Raw genomic sequence first — 19926 nt, forward strand, 5'->3', positions numbered from 1 at the left:
GTATTGTTTGCTCTCTTGAGCTAGTGGCCTCAAAACTGTTGACAGAATGATTAGTATAACGGTATTGAAAACCATGTTTGAACTCCCTAGTGCCGCCATCGCAATTGCCGCCTTGGGTAAGGCCACACGCGGCGGCATTGTCCTGGCTGCAACAACCATGTTGACTTCATGTTCAGCGTTGCTGTCAAGTGGTCTGTTGATGGTAAAACGACCATATACCTGCAAAATTGTGCAGCCGTAAAGGGTTTATTAATTAATGGCCACACACTTTTGCAGGTAAAATGCTTTTTTACCCGCAACAACACGTGGCCATATACAGGCTATTTGACAACTGCACTGAACATGGTGCTGGCGTAGTTGTTGGCCGTAGTGCGGCCGGGTCAGTGTCGCCTTACCCTAAGGTGGGCTCTTGATGTGCTGGTGCTGCGAGATGCCTGCTGCTATACCCACCCCTCTTCTCTGAGTAACAGCCCTAGCAGTCAAATGTTTGGCCACTAGAGCCATCACTCAGAATAGAGCGTGGCACATGCAACGCCTTTGCTGGGGAATGTTTGGTTTCTCGGTCATGCAAATTGCTGGACCAAAACAAAAGTTATGTTTACTCTGCCCTTCTCCTCCACTTTATCGCTCTGTCGGCAGTTTTAAAGGACTCAAAACTGCTGACCAATTCCCTTTAAATATAATGTAGTCCTAGTATCATAACAAGAAGCCTCATTAGAATACAAGTTCTTTTTCTAGTGACATTCGGTACAAGGATAACAGCTGGGCTTGGCGTTTGCTGGAATCACATGGTTGAGTCCATCTTTACACGAGACAGTCGGTTTCTCAGAAATTCTGGTTGTTATAAAGCAACAGACCTACACTTAAGTCCGGAATTATTTTAGTATTGGATAAAAAGTGGTTTTCCACAATGATAGATATGTAAGCATAATATTCATATCTGGACAACTTGTTAAAATGATTACTTATAATTTATAGAGTCTATATATTCTTATTTGTCTATTGTATTACTTCTCTGTTTGGCCATCCATTTAGGCATCAATGCTATTTTTAATCTATATGTATTTGTTGATTTCTTTGCATATCATACTAAGGGCCCATAACCTATGTATATTTGCTAGAATTTTTAGACTTAGCCTGCTGTTTGAGGAACTTCAGAGAACTTGGCCTATCTTTTTTCTTCTGCCCTATAAATATAGATAAAGCACAAATTCATAGAATACTTAAAGGGTAACAAAACTTTAAAAAAAAAACTATAAAACGTGTCACAGTGACATGTCAGAAGTTTTGATCAGTGGGGATCTGAGCACCGAGACCCCCACCAATCGCTAAAACAAAGCAGCAGAATCTCGCGGGTCACTGTTGTGCTGCTTTGTTCTAGCGATCGGTGATGGTCTCCGTGCTCGGACCCCCACTGATCAAAATGACTATGACATGTCAAAAGTTTTGTTACCCTTTAATACATAGAATTCGCATTATGCCTAAATTGTCTTTGTATTTCTTGCCAGGGTTAAAGCTGCTCAGACTGAACTGGGACAACAGATACTAGCTGATTTTGAGGAAGCCTTTCCAGCACAGGGCACTAAGGTAATTCCTTTATGGATACTTTTTTATTTTATTTTATCATGAGGCCTAAAAAAATTATTGATGATGTTCACCTTTGAAATTTATTGTACATTTTTATATAGAAAAAAGTTTAGTAACTTTGTAAATACATCGCTTTACTTGTCATGAGTTCCAGCTTGTGTTTATTAGATTCCAGAGTTGCATTTACAATTCTCCTTGTTGCTATTAGACACACTTGACAAACTTCTTGACAGTCCTGCTAACAGTTATAATACAGTGGGACGATTAACATTTCCTAAGTCTAATGACTGTACCTAACCTGGGGTACATATGATACTTCCCAGAATGCAAATCAAGGAGCAAGCTCTGTGTAGCCAACAAGGAGTTCTGGGAGGTTTCAGCTCTGAAGCCAACAAAATTGTGAATTTCTGAAGGCATCTCTGTAGATTTATCTTATGTATAAACTAGAATGATGTGTGTGTGTGTGTGAGTGTGTGTGTGTGTGTGTGTGTGTGTGTGTGTGTGTGTACATATGTATGTGCATATATATATATATATATATATATATGTATATATATATATATATTTATTTTTAAATCTAAGGATTTACACAAATGGGAGAAAACGCTATCATTAATAATTGACTATTTAAACAAGTTTAAAAGATAAAAATTTCTACCTGTGCTTGCAAAGAACCAGTTACATGAACCAAAATGTAACTTCTTACATCATTTTCAATCAGAGAACAGGCGGACCCAGTAACGTCCTGCGTGATGCCTGCTTAGTAGGCAATGTTTTGGATGTCCGGATTAAACAAGAAATCATCAAGAAATTTATTAGACAGCACCTGTCTGAATACTTAGTCCTCTTCCAAGAAAATCAAGATGTAAGTAGACACTTAAATGTTCTAGATTTACAGTTATGTGAAAACTTTGCATCTAACATTAGGACTATTAAAGGGGTTTTCCGACATCATTTTTTAAATTTAATAAACATTTATATGTGTTACTTCTGTTCAACCTATGTTCGCCATCTGTTTTTATGGCTCAATTTCTTCATTCTATGCCCCCTTAAAGTTATTTTCCAGTTTGTTTATATCGCATTTTGTTGTGACCGGACGTTTCCTGTTGTGAATAAAGACTACAAATCCCATGAATCAAAGCGCCGATGTTTCCTCCCCTAGTAGTTTCTCCCCACTGAAGATCCTGTGTCTCCCCCTGTATTCAGCGCCGCAGTATACAACGGCGCTGAACACGGGGAGAGCATGCCAGTGTGTCTCTCCGCTCTGCGCCAGTCTCTCCCCACTCTGCCACTGTGTCTCCCCGCTCTGCCCGAGTCTCCCCCTGTGCTCAGCGCCGCAGCATTCAACGGTGCTGAACACAGGGAGAGCATGCAAGTGTCACTTCGCTCTGTCACTTTGTCTCCCCGCTCTGCCCGTCTCTCCTTGTGTTCAGCGCTGCAGCATACAACTTTGCTGAACATGAGGAGAGCATGCCAGTGTGTCTCTCCTCCTGTCTCCCCGTTGAACGCAGGGAGAGCATGCTAGAGTGTCTTCCCGCTCTGCCACTGTGTCGCTTTGCCTCTTTGTTTCTCCGCTCTGCCCCCGGAACTCTCCCTGTCTTCAGCGCCGCAGCATACAGCGGTGCTGAAAACGGGGAGAGCATGCAAGTGTCACTTCGCTCTGTGAAGGTCTCCCCGCTCTGCCCCTGTCTCTCCCTGTCTTCAGCGCCGCAGCATACAACGGTGCTAAACATGAGGAGAGCATGCCAGTGTCTCTCCTCCTGTCTCCCCGTTGAACACACGGAGAGCATGCCAGAGCGTCTTCCCGCTCTGCCACTGTGTCGCTCTGCCCCTTTATTTCTCCGCTCTGCCCCTGTCTCTCCCTGTCTTCAGCGCCGCAGCATACAGCGGCGCTGAACATGGGGAGAGCATGCAAGTGTGTCTCTCCACCTGACTTTCCCCGCTCTGTCCCTGAGTCTCTCCCTGTGTTCAGCGCCGCAGCATACAACGGCTTTGAACACAGGGAGAGCATGCCAGAGTGTCTCCCCGCTCTGCCACTGTGTCACTCTGCCCCTTTGTCTCCCCGCTCTGCACCCGAGTCTCCCTGTCTTCAGCGTCGTAACCTACAATGGCACTGAATACAGGGAGAGCGTGCCAGGTGCCGAAGGTTGCTGAACACTGGAATAGAGCATTCGTGTTGGACACTGAGTGTATCAACCACACATGCTCTGAATAGGAGTATAGAGAACATGGTACAACCCATTAACACAGTGTACAGTTACGTCATTTATGACGTGACCGTACACTCAGACTGCCGGAAAACGGAAGTTAGAGCTCATGGACGGGGCTGAGGCGGAAGTTAGAATTTCGGGTTATCGAGGCATCACATGATAGAAGATGAGATACGCCGCTAGGAACATCTTTTCAAACGCAAGTACATTGCAAAAAGATTAGGTTTGACATGTTTAGTTTAACAGGCTTGTATTAATTGGTTCCGGAAAACCCCTTTAAAGGGGTAGTCCATCGATTCTAAATATTACATTTCTTTGTTAGTTAACGCAAAACATTATTTTTTTTCAATTGGAGTAATCTTAAATAATTCCACTGTGTGTGTATATATATATATATATATATATATATATATATATATATATATATATATTCATATTCTTTTTGGAATACCTTCTCAGAACGTATAGCTAATGTTTCCAGTGCTGGGGGGGGCATGCATGCTCAGAGTGATTCTTGCTATTGTGCAGACCAGCCAATGAGAATTGTTGCACTAGAAGCGGCCTCTTCTCACGGGGGCGCTATAAAAAGTATGTATCAACAATATCTAGACACAGAAGCATTTTTGGAAATTATTCAAAATGATTAATTTTATTATTTAGCATGATCTAACAGAAATGTCATATTTAATTGTGGAACAACTCCTTTAAATACTCTTATCTCCCCTTTGTGAACATTAGCTTAGGCTCTGTGGACACTGGCATTTTGGCTTTCATTTTTACAGGATGTATGACTGATCTATCATAATTTGTTTGACGGATCAGTCATGAGCAGATAGGATCCGGGTTTTTCAACCACATTAACTTATATTGTGACTGTCAGGTTTCCGTCAGATAAGTTTTTTTTTTTTGTTTTTTTCTCCACTGGATAGACTCGCGCAGCATTTTACTCTATCCTAATTATCGAAAACAGGATAGAAAAAAACGAACACAAGTGTGACAGCGCCCTATATTACTTAATTTGCTTCACAATGAGCTACATGCGGAGGTCCATCGGCAGCAACTCACAGAGATCAGTGGCGACCATTTGGTGCTCCTTTAGACACTTCTGTCTAACTTTATACCACCTTTTGGTTGGCATCTTAAGCCACGCCCCATTTTCCAGCTAAGTTGACCCCCTTGTTGGATGAGTAACAAACATCTGTTCTTTTTGGTGCAAACTTAAGCCATAATTCTGCCCAAGTAAATCTGCCCTTTTCCTTTTTTTTCTAGTCCTATTTTTTATTTTCTGATTGTATATTTTTTTTATTCTATTTTCTGTACAGAATTACCATTTTTAGCTGCCCTGCTCTGTGAAAACCATTTAGAGATATGCTTTAAAGCTGCCACATACAGTGGATATAAAAGGGTCTACACACCCCTGTTAAAATAACAGGTTTTTGTCATATTACAAAATCAGTCCAAGCTTAATAATTTCTGAACTTTTTCCACCTTAATGTCACCTATAATTTGTACAATTATATTGAAAAACAAACTGAATTTTTTTATGATGAAAAAATAAAGAACAAAAATAATGTGGTTGCATAAATATGCACACCTTTAAACTAATACTCTTTGACTTTATGACAGCATTCAGTCTTTTGGGTAGAAGTCTATCAGCATGGCACATCTTGACTTGGCAATAGTTGCCCACTCTTCCTTTCAAAAGCGCTCCAAATCTGTTAGATTGTGAGGGCATCTCCTGTATACAGCCCTCTTCAAGTCACCCCATAGATTTTCAATGGGATGGGATGGTCTGGGCTCCGGCTGGGCCATTCCAAAACTTTGATCTTCTTCTGGTGAAGCCATTCTGTTGTTGCTTTGAAGGTATGCTTTGGGTCGTTTTCGTGCTGAAAGATGAAATTTCTCTTCATCTTCAGCTTTTTAGCAGTGGCTCACAGGACTTGTGCCAATATTACCTGATACTTGGAACTGTTCATATTTCCCTCCACCTTGACTAAAGCTTCAGTTCCAGCTGCAGAAAAACCGCCCCAAAGCATAATGCTGCCTCCACCATGCTTCACTGTGGGTACGGTGTTCTTTTGGTGATGTGCAGTGTTGCCTTTGTGCCAAAAATACCTTTTGGAATAATGGCCAAAATGTTCAACCTTGGTTTCATCAGACCATAACCTGTTTTAACCTGAGTTTCATATAATAGAAAGTGCATTCAGTAATTATACATTCCTCAAATATCTATAGATGTGGGTGTAAAGTCGATCTCGGCCTAAGGCAAATGGCAAAATGAAAGAATTCACTGGTTAACTAAGACAAACAGTTTCCACAAGTACAAGTGAATAATGAGACTGACAGGTAATATTCAGCAAAAGGTCTGGGTCAAAACCTATACAGCATTATAGAAGAAAATATATATAGTTTATTTGTAAATTTAAACATGGAATGAGAAAAGGGTGAACAGAATAAGGGTTAAGTAGAACCCCCTTTTGTAGTAAACAGGTTAAGGGCTCGGGGGAGAGTCAGAGTCTATATTCGGAAGAAGGGACTGTGGAAGAGGACTGCAGACACCTGTCCCAAATTTTAGTGAACTTGAGCGGGCAATGTCTATGTTGATACAACCACTTCTTGTGAGGCAACATACTTCTTACAATGGATACCCATTCTGCAAATGTGGGGGCATGACTGGACAGCCAGGTTTTGGCTAAGAGCTTTTTGGCATAGTATAACGTCTCCACAACAAAAGTGTGGGTATTTCGTGAGTGTCAGTCTACAGGGTCAGGAGTCAATAGACAAAACTTAGGGCACAGTTGGAGAGGCGTCCCCATCTCATCATTTAAAAATTTAACAACCTGATCCCAGAACCGGGCTACATTAGAGCAGGACCACACCAAATGATAAAAAGAGCCTGATGTGAGCCCACATTTAGGGCATTCGTCCGGCTGTTTGGGACGGAATTTATGCAGTCTGGAGGTTGTATGATATGCCCTATGTATTATATTAAATTGTATGAGTCGCTCATTGTGATTGTAAGATACAGCTTTAGGGGAGGAGAGGGCCCACTCATCATCAGTCAGTGGACCTACATCACCTTCCCATTTTCCCTTCAGTGGAACAAGCAGAGATTCTCTGAACTTACTGGATAGTAAGCTATAAAGTCTGGAAATCAGGTGTTTAACAGGGAAGAAAGTATAAAATTGGGAAGTGGAAAGCTTTGGAAAGTTACCTCACCTGAGCCCAACCTGCAGCTCGTTTAATGTTGCTGTAGGCCTCTTGGTAGCCTCTCAAACTAATTTTAGTCTTGTCTTTTCATCAAGTTTTGAGGGATGTCCAGTTCTTTGTAATGTTACTGTTGTGCCAAATGTAATCGACTTCTTGATGACCATCTTCACTGTGTTCCATGGTATATCTAATGCCTTGGAAATTCTTTGGTACCATTCTACTGACTGATGCCTTTCAACAATCTGATCCCTTTGATGTATTGTAAGCTCTTTACGGACCATGGCTTTTGCTGTCACATGCAACAAAGAAAATGTCAGGAAAATCCGAATAGAACAGCTGAACTTTATATGGGGTTACTCCGAATCACTTTAAATAATGGCAGCTGTGTACTGACTACTATTTAACATGAGTTTAACATGAGTTTAAATGTGATTTGGCTAATTCTGAACACAACCACATCCCCAATTATAAGGGGGTGTTCACACTTATGCAACCACATTATGTAGTTTTGTGTTTTTATTTTTCCCCTCTAAATTATTTCAGTTTGTTTTTCAATATAATTGTACAGATTATAGGTGACATTAAAGGTGGAAACATGACAATTACCTGGCATTTAACAGGGGTGTGTAGACTTGTTATATCCACTGTATATAACATAGGAGGCTGTGAACAGGAGAGGATCCCTTGATTTTTATGGTAGAGTTTTCTAGGCATGCTTTGTGACCCGTGCAGAGGTCATTTTGCAGGGAGGGGAGCTGTGTCCATCATCTATTGTCAGTGGCGGATCCAGTGCTATCTATATAGAGGTGTTACCTTTCATTGTAATCCGGCCTGTGATAGTGAGATGACTGCTGAGAAGTGATCTCTACAGAACGGGAAGGGTCAGTCTATCGTAAGGCTCAGTGGGCAGAGGGAAAACTGCAAGATTTTTTAATTACTTTTTAATATACTTTTTAATATCAATAAAGACATGGGGGAAAAAAAAATATTTAACTTCAAAACTTGATCTAAATCTTAGGTCATTTTATGATGACACATTCCTCTTAAATTCATGTGTCAATTCTGTACTTTTTATATCAATAATTGCTGGGTTCAAAAAGCCAAAACGATTGACTCATTTGCAAATATAATCTAACCTAGTAATATTTCTGACTTAATTTTGGTTTGTTCATCACTATAGTTGTAGCATATGAACAGCGATTAATAGAGAAAATGTCACTAATGTGCATTTCATCATTGTAACCATATTCTGTAGCCATCTTTTTACTTTCTTACATTTGTTTACATGGTAGGTTGCTTGGCTTGATAAAATTGATAGACGCTATGCTTGGATTAAACGTCAGCTGGTGGAATATGAAGAAAAGTATGGTCACATGTTCCCAGGGGACTGGTGCATGACTGAACGCATTGCTGTAGAATTTTGCCATATAACCAGGTAAATTGAGAATGTAAAGTGGTCTTTTTATGGTTTGTTTTTTTTCAAAATGGACTTTTCCCAATTTTTCTATTTTTTTTTATTTTTTATTAATGAACAAGAGATTAGAACTTGTGTGGAATATTAGTTCAGTTTGATATTTAGATGGTTTATGAAGTTGACGTCCTTATTACTTTGTATATATCTTTGTATAATCCAGTCTCAATAACACTCTACATATTGACTGTCATGGGAAAAACATAGCAAACCAAATAATATTGTGAGCAAGTATTCATCCCAGCCAAATGTTGTCTTTAAAGGATAGCTCCATCCTGAACCCACTGAAATATTTTAACGCGACTCTCCAGGCTCCCCGTTACTAAGGCTTATTTGCCTCCGTATATTTGTGGCAATTACCTAATAATCTCTCTGCTGCTTTAGTAGTATGTACTTTTTCAGTCCTTCTTCCTTTGTTATAATAGAAATCAACTCTCCATGCACTGACATGCTGGAGGACTTGTAGTAGTTTTAATACATAGCAGCCAATCTGAAGAGGGAGAACTTCAGCCTGCACCAATGATGAAGCAGAAGGTTGATTTCAGACTACCTCCAGATCCCTGTAGCCACTGCAGCTATGGCTACGTTCATTGCTAAATGCTGTTCTTTCTAGTCACGCTATTCGTGCATTCAAATGACGGAAACCAAGATGGTCCTCCTTTTATAAGTCAATAGGTCTTTTTAAATGACATTGGAATCTGTTGTTCGAAATGTAATGAACGGAAGCCTGGACAAAGATGTGAACAGAACCTTACGACGAAAACTAGGAAGCCGTTCAGGATCTGTCATGTGGCAAATACTACCAACGCCCGTCAAGGTACGATCAGGATGTCTGTCATTTTGATGGAAAAAAATTGCACCGCATGCAGTTTTATTCTACCCTTCAAATTTGATGGAATCTGCAATGGAGGCTTTGAAACATTCGCTGTGATCACAGCTTTGCCTTAATGAGGCTGAGCTAAAAAGCAGATAAGCACTAAAGTTGCAGGTAAGCATAGCTAATGGGTACTAGCATATATCATTTATAATAAGGAATTGTCTTTTAAGCAAGTTCTTGATATATCCTTTAATCCCTTAGCGTGCGTAAATGTACAGCACTGGGTACTTGTACATTTTTATATGCTACCTTTAGAATTCTGTGATAGACAGCTACTACCCCGCGCCAAGAGCCGGGCTGGGAGAAAACTTTAATCTGGACTGTTTTATCCCTGTGATGCTGCAATCAATAGCGATTACTTAGGGCATCTCTGGCAATCTCTATCACCGGGTCTAACGATCTGCTGCTAATTCCAAAGCATTATAATATAAAAATAAAATTGAACAGTAAGGCCCTGTTCACACGGAGTTATTTGACGAGTTTTTTGGCGCGGAAACCGCTCTGCAAAACTCATCAAAAAACGCCCGAAAATGCCTCCCATTGATTTCAATGGGAGTTGGACGAGTTTTTTTTTACCGCGAGCAAAAAAACCACGTCACGGTAAAAAGAAGCGACATGACTGACATCTTGAGGCGGTTTCCGCCTCCAAAACCCCATTTCAATCAGTCAGAAAGGGTAAAAAAAAGACCTCGATGAGTGTTTTGACGAGTTTTTGTCAAACCACTGTGCAAAAAACGTCTGGAGCAGTTTTTGCTGGAGGAATTTTTCTCCTGCAAAAAACTCTGTGTGAACACAGGCTAAAACTCCTCTTGTGGTACGAAAAAAAACCTGTCCTGTAAATAAAGTTTAATAAAATAATTTGTTTTAAAAAATACGCTAGCAAAACCAATCAACTTAAAAATAAACACGATTATTTAAACAAACAAAACTTTTTATTGAATATCATAAAACATTGAAAATATTACCTATTTTTATGTATTATATGTGCCCTTTATTGTCACAACCTATACAAGAAATGTAAAACATAACTTAAGGTTTTCGGAGATCTATGGAAAAAATAATTACACAAAAAAAACAAAACAATGACAGAAATGAATTTTTTGTACTTTCGACTTAACATTTAGTAGTTTTTTATAAAAAAATTTATGTATCAAAAATGTAAATATAAAGTCAAAAAGCAGCAGTTTAAACATGCTTTCTAGCAGTATTTTTTCCCCCAACAACATGCAATAGGTAGAATAGAATGTCCGTATAGCTGCCACTTGTTCGACCTGGAATACTCGCTCAAAAATACCTCCTGAATGAATGTTTGACTGCTGCTTTGACTGAATGAGCGGCAAAACTTTGTTTTATCTGCATTAAGGTACATAAACTGGCCTTTGCCATTATTTACCTGCTCCAGTCGGACGTATAAGAAAAGGTTGCATAGTTGCAGATTTTTTTTATATCTATGTACCAAAAATTTATCCAAAAATAATAAAAAATGAAATGTGTGTGTGTGTATGTATATAGACAAATTGGAGCGCCACTTTAAAGTACTATATGTATAATACCATGAGAGCTATGTCAGGTGCTTCACTTGAAATAGTAGTCTTTATTTATTTTTTTTGCATATTGAATAACTTTGTAGTACATGATTTTAAGGGGAAAAAATCTACCAATTGATTTAGTTTAGTATTGCAACACAAAGCCATCATTGAAGCAATAAGCGGCTACAATAGACAATAAGAAATATACGGCGCCACTTCTTTTAACCTTACATTTCTATTCCTGTGTCTTCCACTTATCTGCATGTACTCGCCTAATAGTTGAACTCTCTCATCAACATACTTGGTTTTGAATTGTTTCTTACATTTTTACTCGTATTGCACCGAATCCACTTCTGTGTTGTTTTTACTGTGAGAGAACCTGTGGAGCTTTATTTTGTGTTACAGAGCACTATATGGAATATGTTGATCATTATCATCATCTTCATCTTTTTTATTTTATTTTTTTATATTCTACAAAGTAGTGGCATTGATTTTATTCTTGTTTATTGTGCCTGGGTTCCCCGTGAACATACCTTTGACTGTTATAATGAAGCTGAAGTAAGGCAGTTCTCGGTCACAAGCTAAAAATATCATGCACTTCCTTTTTACCTCAGCGAAAGGCTTACTCCGTGCGAGGCCTTGAGCCGCCCAGCTATTTTGTTCAATAATTTAATGGTATATTCTGTCCTGAACTTACTCCAGGAAAAAGAAGAAATCCCCTTGAGATGAAAAGTATCTACGCTACCAGAGCTTTTATAATATCCTTTCTACCTGTCATTGTTCTCACTTTAATGAGAACTGCATCGGCTGCCAAAGCTTTGTTCTAATACTCGCTGGCTTAAACCCCTTGAGTTGTGCCCTGAACTCCTCACCTTTCCACAAACAGATTTCTTGCCCAGCACTAATAGTAAAAAGACAAGCCTAAAAGTCAAGTTTCTGTATTTTCCCTACATGGAGAAGCCTATTTCTATGTCACAAAATGACTCGCTGTTCGTATTATTTACTTGCCTCTCGTAGCATCTTTTGCGTCCCCATCAATGTGCACATTACTGGATGTTTTCTTTCTTTTATAAACCGTAAAAGTCAGTAATACATAGTGGCTTCGCTTTTCCCCTTGTACTGGTTTTGATAAATCCCCTCCATTGAGTCAATTTCATGATGAACTCCTTTTTTTCTTTTTTCTTTTTTTATCTAAATAGGTCCAAAATTCTGTTCTGATTAATCTTGTATTGTATATAACTTATACATTAAAACCGTGTGCAGGTCCTAGGCCTCTTTCCCTTTGGAGCTTGCGAAGGACTGCATCCTTGTGCACTTTTTTTTTTTTTTCTTTGTTCAAACTTTTTTATGATACTTGGATGAGAGCGCAATCTTGGGCTTTCAATTAGAAAAAAATCAGTTGCATGACAATTTTAAGAATTATTGATACGTATTTTAAAATATTAAAGGGGTTGCCCGGTTTCAGCAAGTTAATGTTATTTTTGTGTATAAATAGGTTATCCAATTTTTCCATTATACTTTCTGTATCAATTCCTCATCATTTTTTAAGATCTCTGCTTGTTGTTAGTCAGCAGGAACATTCATTGTTTACTTCCAGTGTATAAAATTCTGTCCGTGGTCATGTGATGGACACACAGGTGCTGGGATTGTTAGAAGATACAGCTCTGATACACATACTGTAACGAGCCGTGCACCTGTGTGATCGTCACATGACCAGGACAGTAGTTCTACAGAGAATAATTTTTGGTAAAATCGGGATACCCCCTTAATGATGAGTTTGTCTTGTTATAATAATCATTTGTTATTTTTTTTCCTGTAGAAATGATCTTTCCAAAATAATGAGGACGAGAGCTAAAGAGATTGAGGTGAAGCTACTGCTCTTTGCTATTCAGAGAACCACTAATTTTGAGGGACTTCTAGCGAAGCGTTTCTCTGGCTGCACCTTGACTGACACCGTTGTGGTAAGACCATACTTTGTTTTGTACTACATTGCCTTCTTTATAATAATCTTTACATAGCGCCAACATATTGCGCAGCATTTTACAATTCAGAGCGAACATGTACAGACAATATCAGAAGTTATATAGTGACAAAACTAACAATTCATGCAAGAGGATGGGGGCCCTGCTCGCAGGAGCTTACAATCTATGACAGTATAACTGGGCCTATGTATGGGCTCATGTATTCTAGTCTTTGACAGCTATGATTTTCATCCTTTTTTTCTTTATAAAGACAAATGGGAACGGATTCCAGCATATGGGAGAAGGTTCTCCTTCTTTCCCTTATAGATAGATAGATATATCCCAATGTAAGGGAATACAAAGTTGCACAGCATAAGTATAAACATACATTTATCCACCTATGGGACTTCCACTAATCAGAACTGGGGTTTTGTAAGTCCTGTTTTGTAATACAAGGCAGCCAGTGGTTGGACATTTAGTCTAGGAGTAAGTGAGGAGTGGTTTCTTTAAGGCCTTGTTCACACTGCGCTTAAAAAAACGCTAGCGTTTTTGTAAAGAGCTTTTAAAACGACAAGCGTATTTGACGTGCTTTCATTGTGCTTTCGGTGCGGTTTTTGATGCGTAATCAGGACTCCCATTGACTATTGGAATAAGGCGTCTGGTGCGTTTTCGTCGCGTTTTACGTACCAAAGAATAGACCTGACGCATCTTTTTTTACACAACGTGTCTTTTAAACGCATGCACGTAAAAAAAACGCATTGTATGCACTAACGGCGTGCTTTCCCAATGATGTCAATGGGAAGCTTAAACCAAGTTTTTTTGACGCGTCAAATACACACTGTGTGAACAGGGCCTAAAGGACATATATAGTCCATTTATTATTATTATTTTTGTTTTAATCAATGTTGTATTTCATTTTGAACAACTTTAGTATTGTTTTTTTTATTTCTAAAACCTGTTATACATAGAAGCTGTAACTTGTGTTCAAAGCCTAATCCATCAGGTCAGCGGGACTGACGGCTTCCTTGAGCACTGGTTCATGAACTTTGATGTGATCATTATTAGCCGGACACGTGTTGGACACGCAGGACCAGGGTTTACTGAAGCCGTCAATCCTGCAGCCGTCAATACTTCTGTTTATAACAGCTGCCAGTCATCTTGTCCGTCCTATTGCAAAACTGTATTTTGACGGACCCACATTCTCACGATAAGAGAGGTCCTAAGAGATGTGACCCTCACCTTTTTAGACATTTCTAGAATTTCCTGTCTGAATAGCTATTTGAACACGCTGAGGTTCCTGTGGTTTCTTAGTGACGTGCTTTTCCAACACGGGACTTCGGCAGCCAATCACTGGCTACAGCAGTGATGTCAATATCCACAATAGTCTGTGATTGGCTGCAGCGCTTACGTGTTGGTACGGCACGTCACTCTTCAGCAGAGTTACCTGAGACCAGTGAGGGACCATGGGGCCATCGGCGCTGGAGCGATGGGGGATATAAAAGGCTTTATTCTACTGCCACTCAGGAATGACCCTCTGTTGCTGTGTAGCCCCTAGGTTTGTACAGGCTAGAGAGGGCAAAAATTTGAAATGCATACACGTGACCATTCCTTTAGACGTTTTGTGACCACCTTCCTGTCTGTCCATTTATTTTATTTAATTTATTTTATTAGCACAAACTTAGTGTACCTCCAGTTGTACTCTCGTGCCTGAACAGAGGTCGTGCGCGCAGGAGCGTTTCTCTAGACATTATAGTTTGGGGAGAGATTACAAGTGGAGGGACGCTATAAGTAAAAACTAAAAGTACATAGAAATCATACCAAGTAAATACGATTGAAATAATGTTAGAGGTGTACCTTTTACATTTTCTCATGTGAATTCTTCAGTGCCCCATTTCCTATTAAACAATAAAAAGGGCTGATTCTGATTCAGCCTGACCACTGTAGACTTGGCATTTGATCTAAATTCCTTCCTCAATTACTCACAAACTTGTGGCTGCCTGGAGTAAAAGTAGTCTTTTATTTGTTATGTGGCTGGCTGTGTGAGTTTCTTATGTCTGATATTTTATTGTAAATGATCTCCTTTATTGAGAGAATCTGGGCTACTATATTTATAATATTATTACTGCATGCTTTTACATCTATTGATTTTATAGTATGTATATATTCATGAAGGCATAATTCTACTATTCCTAGAACATGAATGAGTGATACTGTTGTGTGCATTAGCCATAAACCGCAATTCGATCTGTAAGGGTGTATTCACACTGTGTGGTTTTGCTGCGGTTTTTGCCGCACAGCCAGAAACCGCATCTAAGAACGCATGCTTTTTTACTGCGATTAGCAGCAATTTTGCAAATCGCGTCAAAAATGCATGAGTTATTCAGTGCTGGTTTTGGTCACAGGGCCAAGAACGCAGCAAACCGCACTATGTGAATACACCATAATCATTAATAATTTAAGGAGATATAACTGCATGTCAACGACTTCTCTTCCTTCGTTTGATATTGAAAAGGAATGGGACTACTTCTAGCCTGGACTGAAAACTCTCCTAAGCTAGTGATAGTTTGAATGCGCACGATCTTACAACCTATTATTGTCTTGTATTTCTGGACTATCCAAAAAGCCTTTTAGAGCAGAATTTTGCTTCCTTAAAGGGGTTTCCTGTGAATTTGCCATAAATGTCCAATAGATGCAGGTCCCACCTTTGGGACCCGCTCCAATCTCTAGAACAGGGCCCCCTAAACCCCATTCTACATGTTTCTGGAACTCTGTAGCTACGGAAACCGCGTAGTGCGCAGTCCATAACTCCCGTTCACTTCTATGGGAGTTACGTAAACAGCGTAGCTCATCGAGCTCGGCTGTATCTGTAACTCCCAACCATCTAATCAGGAAGCAGCAGTAGTAGAGCAAGGTAGAACGGTGTTTAGGGGGCCCCGTTCTAGAGAGAGGTGCGGGTCCCAGAGGTGGGACCCACAACTATCGGACATTTATAGCATATCCTGTGTATATGACATAAATGTCCAAGATGGGAAAACCCCTTGCCGCCGCATCCATTTATTTTTTTCATTTTAGTTTTTCCTCCCCACCTTCCAAGGCCATAACTGTTTTCTTTTTCCATTGACATAGCCATATTAAGGGGCTTGTTTATTGCAGGACGAGTTGTAGTTTTTAATGGCTCCATTTACTCTGCCGTAATATGTACTGGGAACTGAAAAGAAAATAGCGATTTCTCTAATGTGTTTTGGGTCGCGTTTTTACGGTGTTGACTGTGCGGTAAAAACATGTTAACTCAATGGGATGACTGAGGGGCTTTCAGCCTCTTTCTAACAGGTTAGATGTTGGGGTCGCTGTTACCAGCAACATCTAAGTAGTTAAACGGCCAGGATCATAGTGGTCTCTGATGTCGGCCATCACAGTGAAGTGTCAGCTGTAACACACAGCCGACACTCGCAGAATATGACTCATGCTCAGCCCGGGGATCCGCTCCATATTCCCCTTTCCCACCCATGACGTACGGTTATGTCAAATATTAGGAAAGGGTTAAACTAAGGGCCTCTTAATATGGCTCTTTCAGTCCATATAAGACTGTGAGACTATCGATTTTTTTTGCCAGAGGACATGTAATGGTTAATTCATTAATAGAGTTTAAAAGTGGCCTGGATGGCTTTCTTGAAAGTAATTCTATTACAAGTTATATGGACCCGATTACTGGAGATGGGTCTTTGATCCAGGCATTTATTTTGATTGCCATATGTGGAGTCTAGAAGGAATTTTCCTCTAAGAGGAGGAAAATTGTCTTCTGAGGGGCCCTAAACAAAATTGCAGGAGAATAGGTTCATCTAGATGGACTTATGACTTCTTTCAACCCTACTAATGATGTTACTTTGCTACATATATTGAAATGGTTACTAGTGGGTGAAATGGTATGAATGGTAACTTAAAGAGGCTCTGTCACCAGATTTTGCAGCCCCTATCTGCTATTGCAGCAGATAGGCGCTGCAATGTAAATTACAGTAACGTTTTTATTTTTAAAAAACGAGCATTTTTGGCCAAGTTATGACCATTTTCGTATTTATGCAAATGAGGCTTGCAAAAGTACAACTGGGCGTGTTGAAAAGTAAAAGTACAACTGGGCGTGTATTATGTGCGTACATCGGGGCGTGTTTACTACTATTACTAGCTGGGCGTTGTGTATAGAAGTGTCATCCACTTCTCTTCACAACGCCCAGCTTCTGGCAGTGCAGCACTGTGACGTCACTCACAGGTCCTGCATCGTGTCGGCACCAGAGGCTACACTTGATTCTGCAGCAGCACCAGCGTTTGCAGGTAAGTAGCTACATCGACTTACCTGCAAACGCCGATGCTGCTGCAGAATCATCTGTAGCCTCTGGTGCCGACACGATGCAGGACCTGTGAGTGACGTCACAGTGCTGCACTGCCAGAAGCTGGGCGTTGTGAAGAGAAGTGGATGACACTTCTCTTCAGAAAGCCCAGCTAGTAAAAGTAGTAAACACGCCCCGATGTACGCACATAATACACGCCCAGTTGTACTTTTACTTTTCAACACGCCCAGTTGTACTTTTGCAAGCCTCATTTGCATAAATACGAAAATGGTCATAACTTGGCCAAAAATGCTCGTTTTTTAAAAATAAAAACGTTACTGTAATCTACATTGCAGCGCCTATCTGCTGCAATAGCAGATAGGGGTTGCAAAATCTGGTGACAGAGCCTCTTTAAGTATCTATACCAGGGGTCTCAAACTCGGTCGGGTAAGTGGGCCACATATAGAAAAAATGGGAAGTTGACGGGCCGCATTACTTTCAAATTTGATAAAATACAAAATTATTATTAATCAATTAGTTATTTGAACTACTATAACACTATATTCCTATAATACTATATTACTATAATAATAATGCAACATTACTATAATAATAATAATACTACAGTACTATAATAATACTACATTACTATAATAATACCGCTAGGTTTAAAATTTGAGATATTTCTCCACATGCTTATTTCAACAATCCAGCTTTCCAGTTTAAGTGTCGCTAAATGCAGTCCGGCGGCTCAGTTAGCAGCGTTTGGCAGACACACATGTCAAGATTGGGCAGCCCCTTTTTAGATCATGCTACTGTGCCCTCTGTAGATGCTGCCTCAGTGCCCTCTGCGGATGCTGCCGCCGTGCCCTCTGCGGATGCTGCCGCAGTGCCCTCTGCGGATGCTGCCGCAGTGCCCTCTGCGGATGCTGCCGCAGTGCCCTCTGCGGATGCTGCCGCAGTGCCCTCTGCGGATGCTGGACAGCGTTACTTGCCTATTCTAAGCTCTAATTCTCTTAACCCCTTCGCGCTCAGGTCAGTAATAGTACGTCCTGCTAAGTAGAACGTTCGCGCTCAGGTCAGTACTATTACTGACCTGAGTAAACACGGCGCCATCTTTCCCCGGCGCGTGTCTGAGCTGTGATACCTGCTGTTTCCGACAGCAGGCTATCACAGCTTAGTGTGCAGGGACCGATCGCGGTGGTCCCCGCCGATTAACCCCTTAGAAGCCGCGTTCAATAGCGATCGCGGCTTCTTAGGGGTTAAGCTGCCATCGCCGGCCTGCTACACGATAGCGGGCCGTGATGGCTACTATGGCAACCAGAATCCTAACAATGGACTCTGGCTACGCCATCGACGGAAGCCTAGTGGGTCCCGACAAAATCAGGACCCACTATGCTTGCTGTCAGCGAACAGCTGACAGCTCTAATACACTGCACTACGCATGTAGTGCAGTGTATTAGAATAGCGATCAGAGCCTCCTGCCCTCATGTCCCCTAGTGGGACAAAGTAAAAAAAGTGTAAAAAAGTAAAAAAAAGTTGTGTAAAAATAAGAAAATAAAAGATTTAAAAGTAATAAAAGTAAAAGTCCCCCTTTTTCCCTTATCAGTTCTTTATTATTAATAAAAATATATAAATAAACAAATAAACTATACATAATTGGTATCGCCGCGTCCGTAACGACCTGAACTACAAAACGATGTCGTTATTTATCCCGCGCGGTGAACGCCGTAAGAGAAAATAATAATAAACCGTACCACAATCACAATTGTTTGGTCACTTCACCTCCCAAAAAATGGAATAAAAAGAGATCAAAAAGTCGCATGTACCGAAAAATGGTACTGATCGAAACTACAGTTCGTTACGCAAAAAATAAGTCCTCGCACGGCTTTCCTGATGGAAAAATAAAACAGTTATGGCTCTTAGAATAAGGGAACACAAAAAGTAAATTATACTTTACAAAATGTATTTTATTGTGCAAACGCCATAAGACATAAAATAAAACTATAAACATCTGGTATCGCCGTAATTGTATCGCCCCGCAGAATAAAGTGAATATGTCATTTATAGCGCACGGTGAACGCTGTAAAAAAAATTGAATAAAAAACAATAGTAAAATTGCTGTTTTTTTAGTCACCACGCCACCTAAAAATAGAATAAAAACTGATCAAAAAGCCGCATGCACCCCAAGAAAACTACAATGGATTCCTCAAGGGGTCTAGTTTCCAAAAAGGGGTCACTTTTGGGGGGTTTCCACTGTTTTAGCACCACAAGACCTCCTCAAACCGGATATGGTGCCTAATAAATTAAATTAAATTAATTAAATGTCACCTCTACTTTGCTCTAAATTCCTGTGAAACGCCTAAAGGGTTAATAAACTTTTTAAATGCTGTTGTGAATACTTTGAGGGGTCTAGTTTCTGAAATGGGGTGTTTGATAAGGGTGTCTAATATATGGGCCCCTCAAAGCAACTTCAGAACTGAGCTGGAAACTAAAAAATAAAATAAAAATGAGGCAATACTTCGCTTCTTACATTATACTGATAATGAGCCGTGCCCACCCCGAGATGACCCCAGTTTTGACCGTTTGTATAAACGGAGACCCCTATTAGACCGTTTCAGTGCCCGGTTTTCCCAGCATTCACCCCCGAGAAGTGTATTGAAAGGGAGGCTTCAATTCCGCCAGTACCTGCCGGGTAAGAGGGCAAGGTATGGCGTGAAGATGTATAAGCTGTGCGAGAGTGCATCCGGGTATACCTA

At 40.3% G+C, this 19926-nt stretch overlaps 1 protein-coding gene across 1 annotated transcript in view; it reads left to right on the forward strand.

The window, feature by feature from the left end:
- The window catches only part of VPS53 (VPS53 subunit of GARP complex), a 180233-nt gene that overhangs the window by 71695 nt on the left and 88612 nt on the right, over window positions 1–19926 (forward strand). Inside the window, exons 8-11 of the mRNA XM_075852929.1 lie at window positions 1509–1587; window positions 2309–2452; window positions 8300–8442; window positions 12704–12845. Coding sequence (XP_075709044.1) covers window positions 1509–1587; window positions 2309–2452; window positions 8300–8442; window positions 12704–12845 — 508 coding nt within the window. The remainder of the gene's footprint in view (window positions 1–1508; window positions 1588–2308; window positions 2453–8299; window positions 8443–12703; window positions 12846–19926) is intronic.

The sequence above is a fragment of the Rhinoderma darwinii genome, chromosome 2, assembly GCF_050947455.1.
Source record: "Rhinoderma darwinii isolate aRhiDar2 chromosome 2, aRhiDar2.hap1, whole genome shotgun sequence".
NCBI classification, from domain to species: Eukaryota; Metazoa; Chordata; class Amphibia; order Anura; family Rhinodermatidae; genus Rhinoderma; species Rhinoderma darwinii.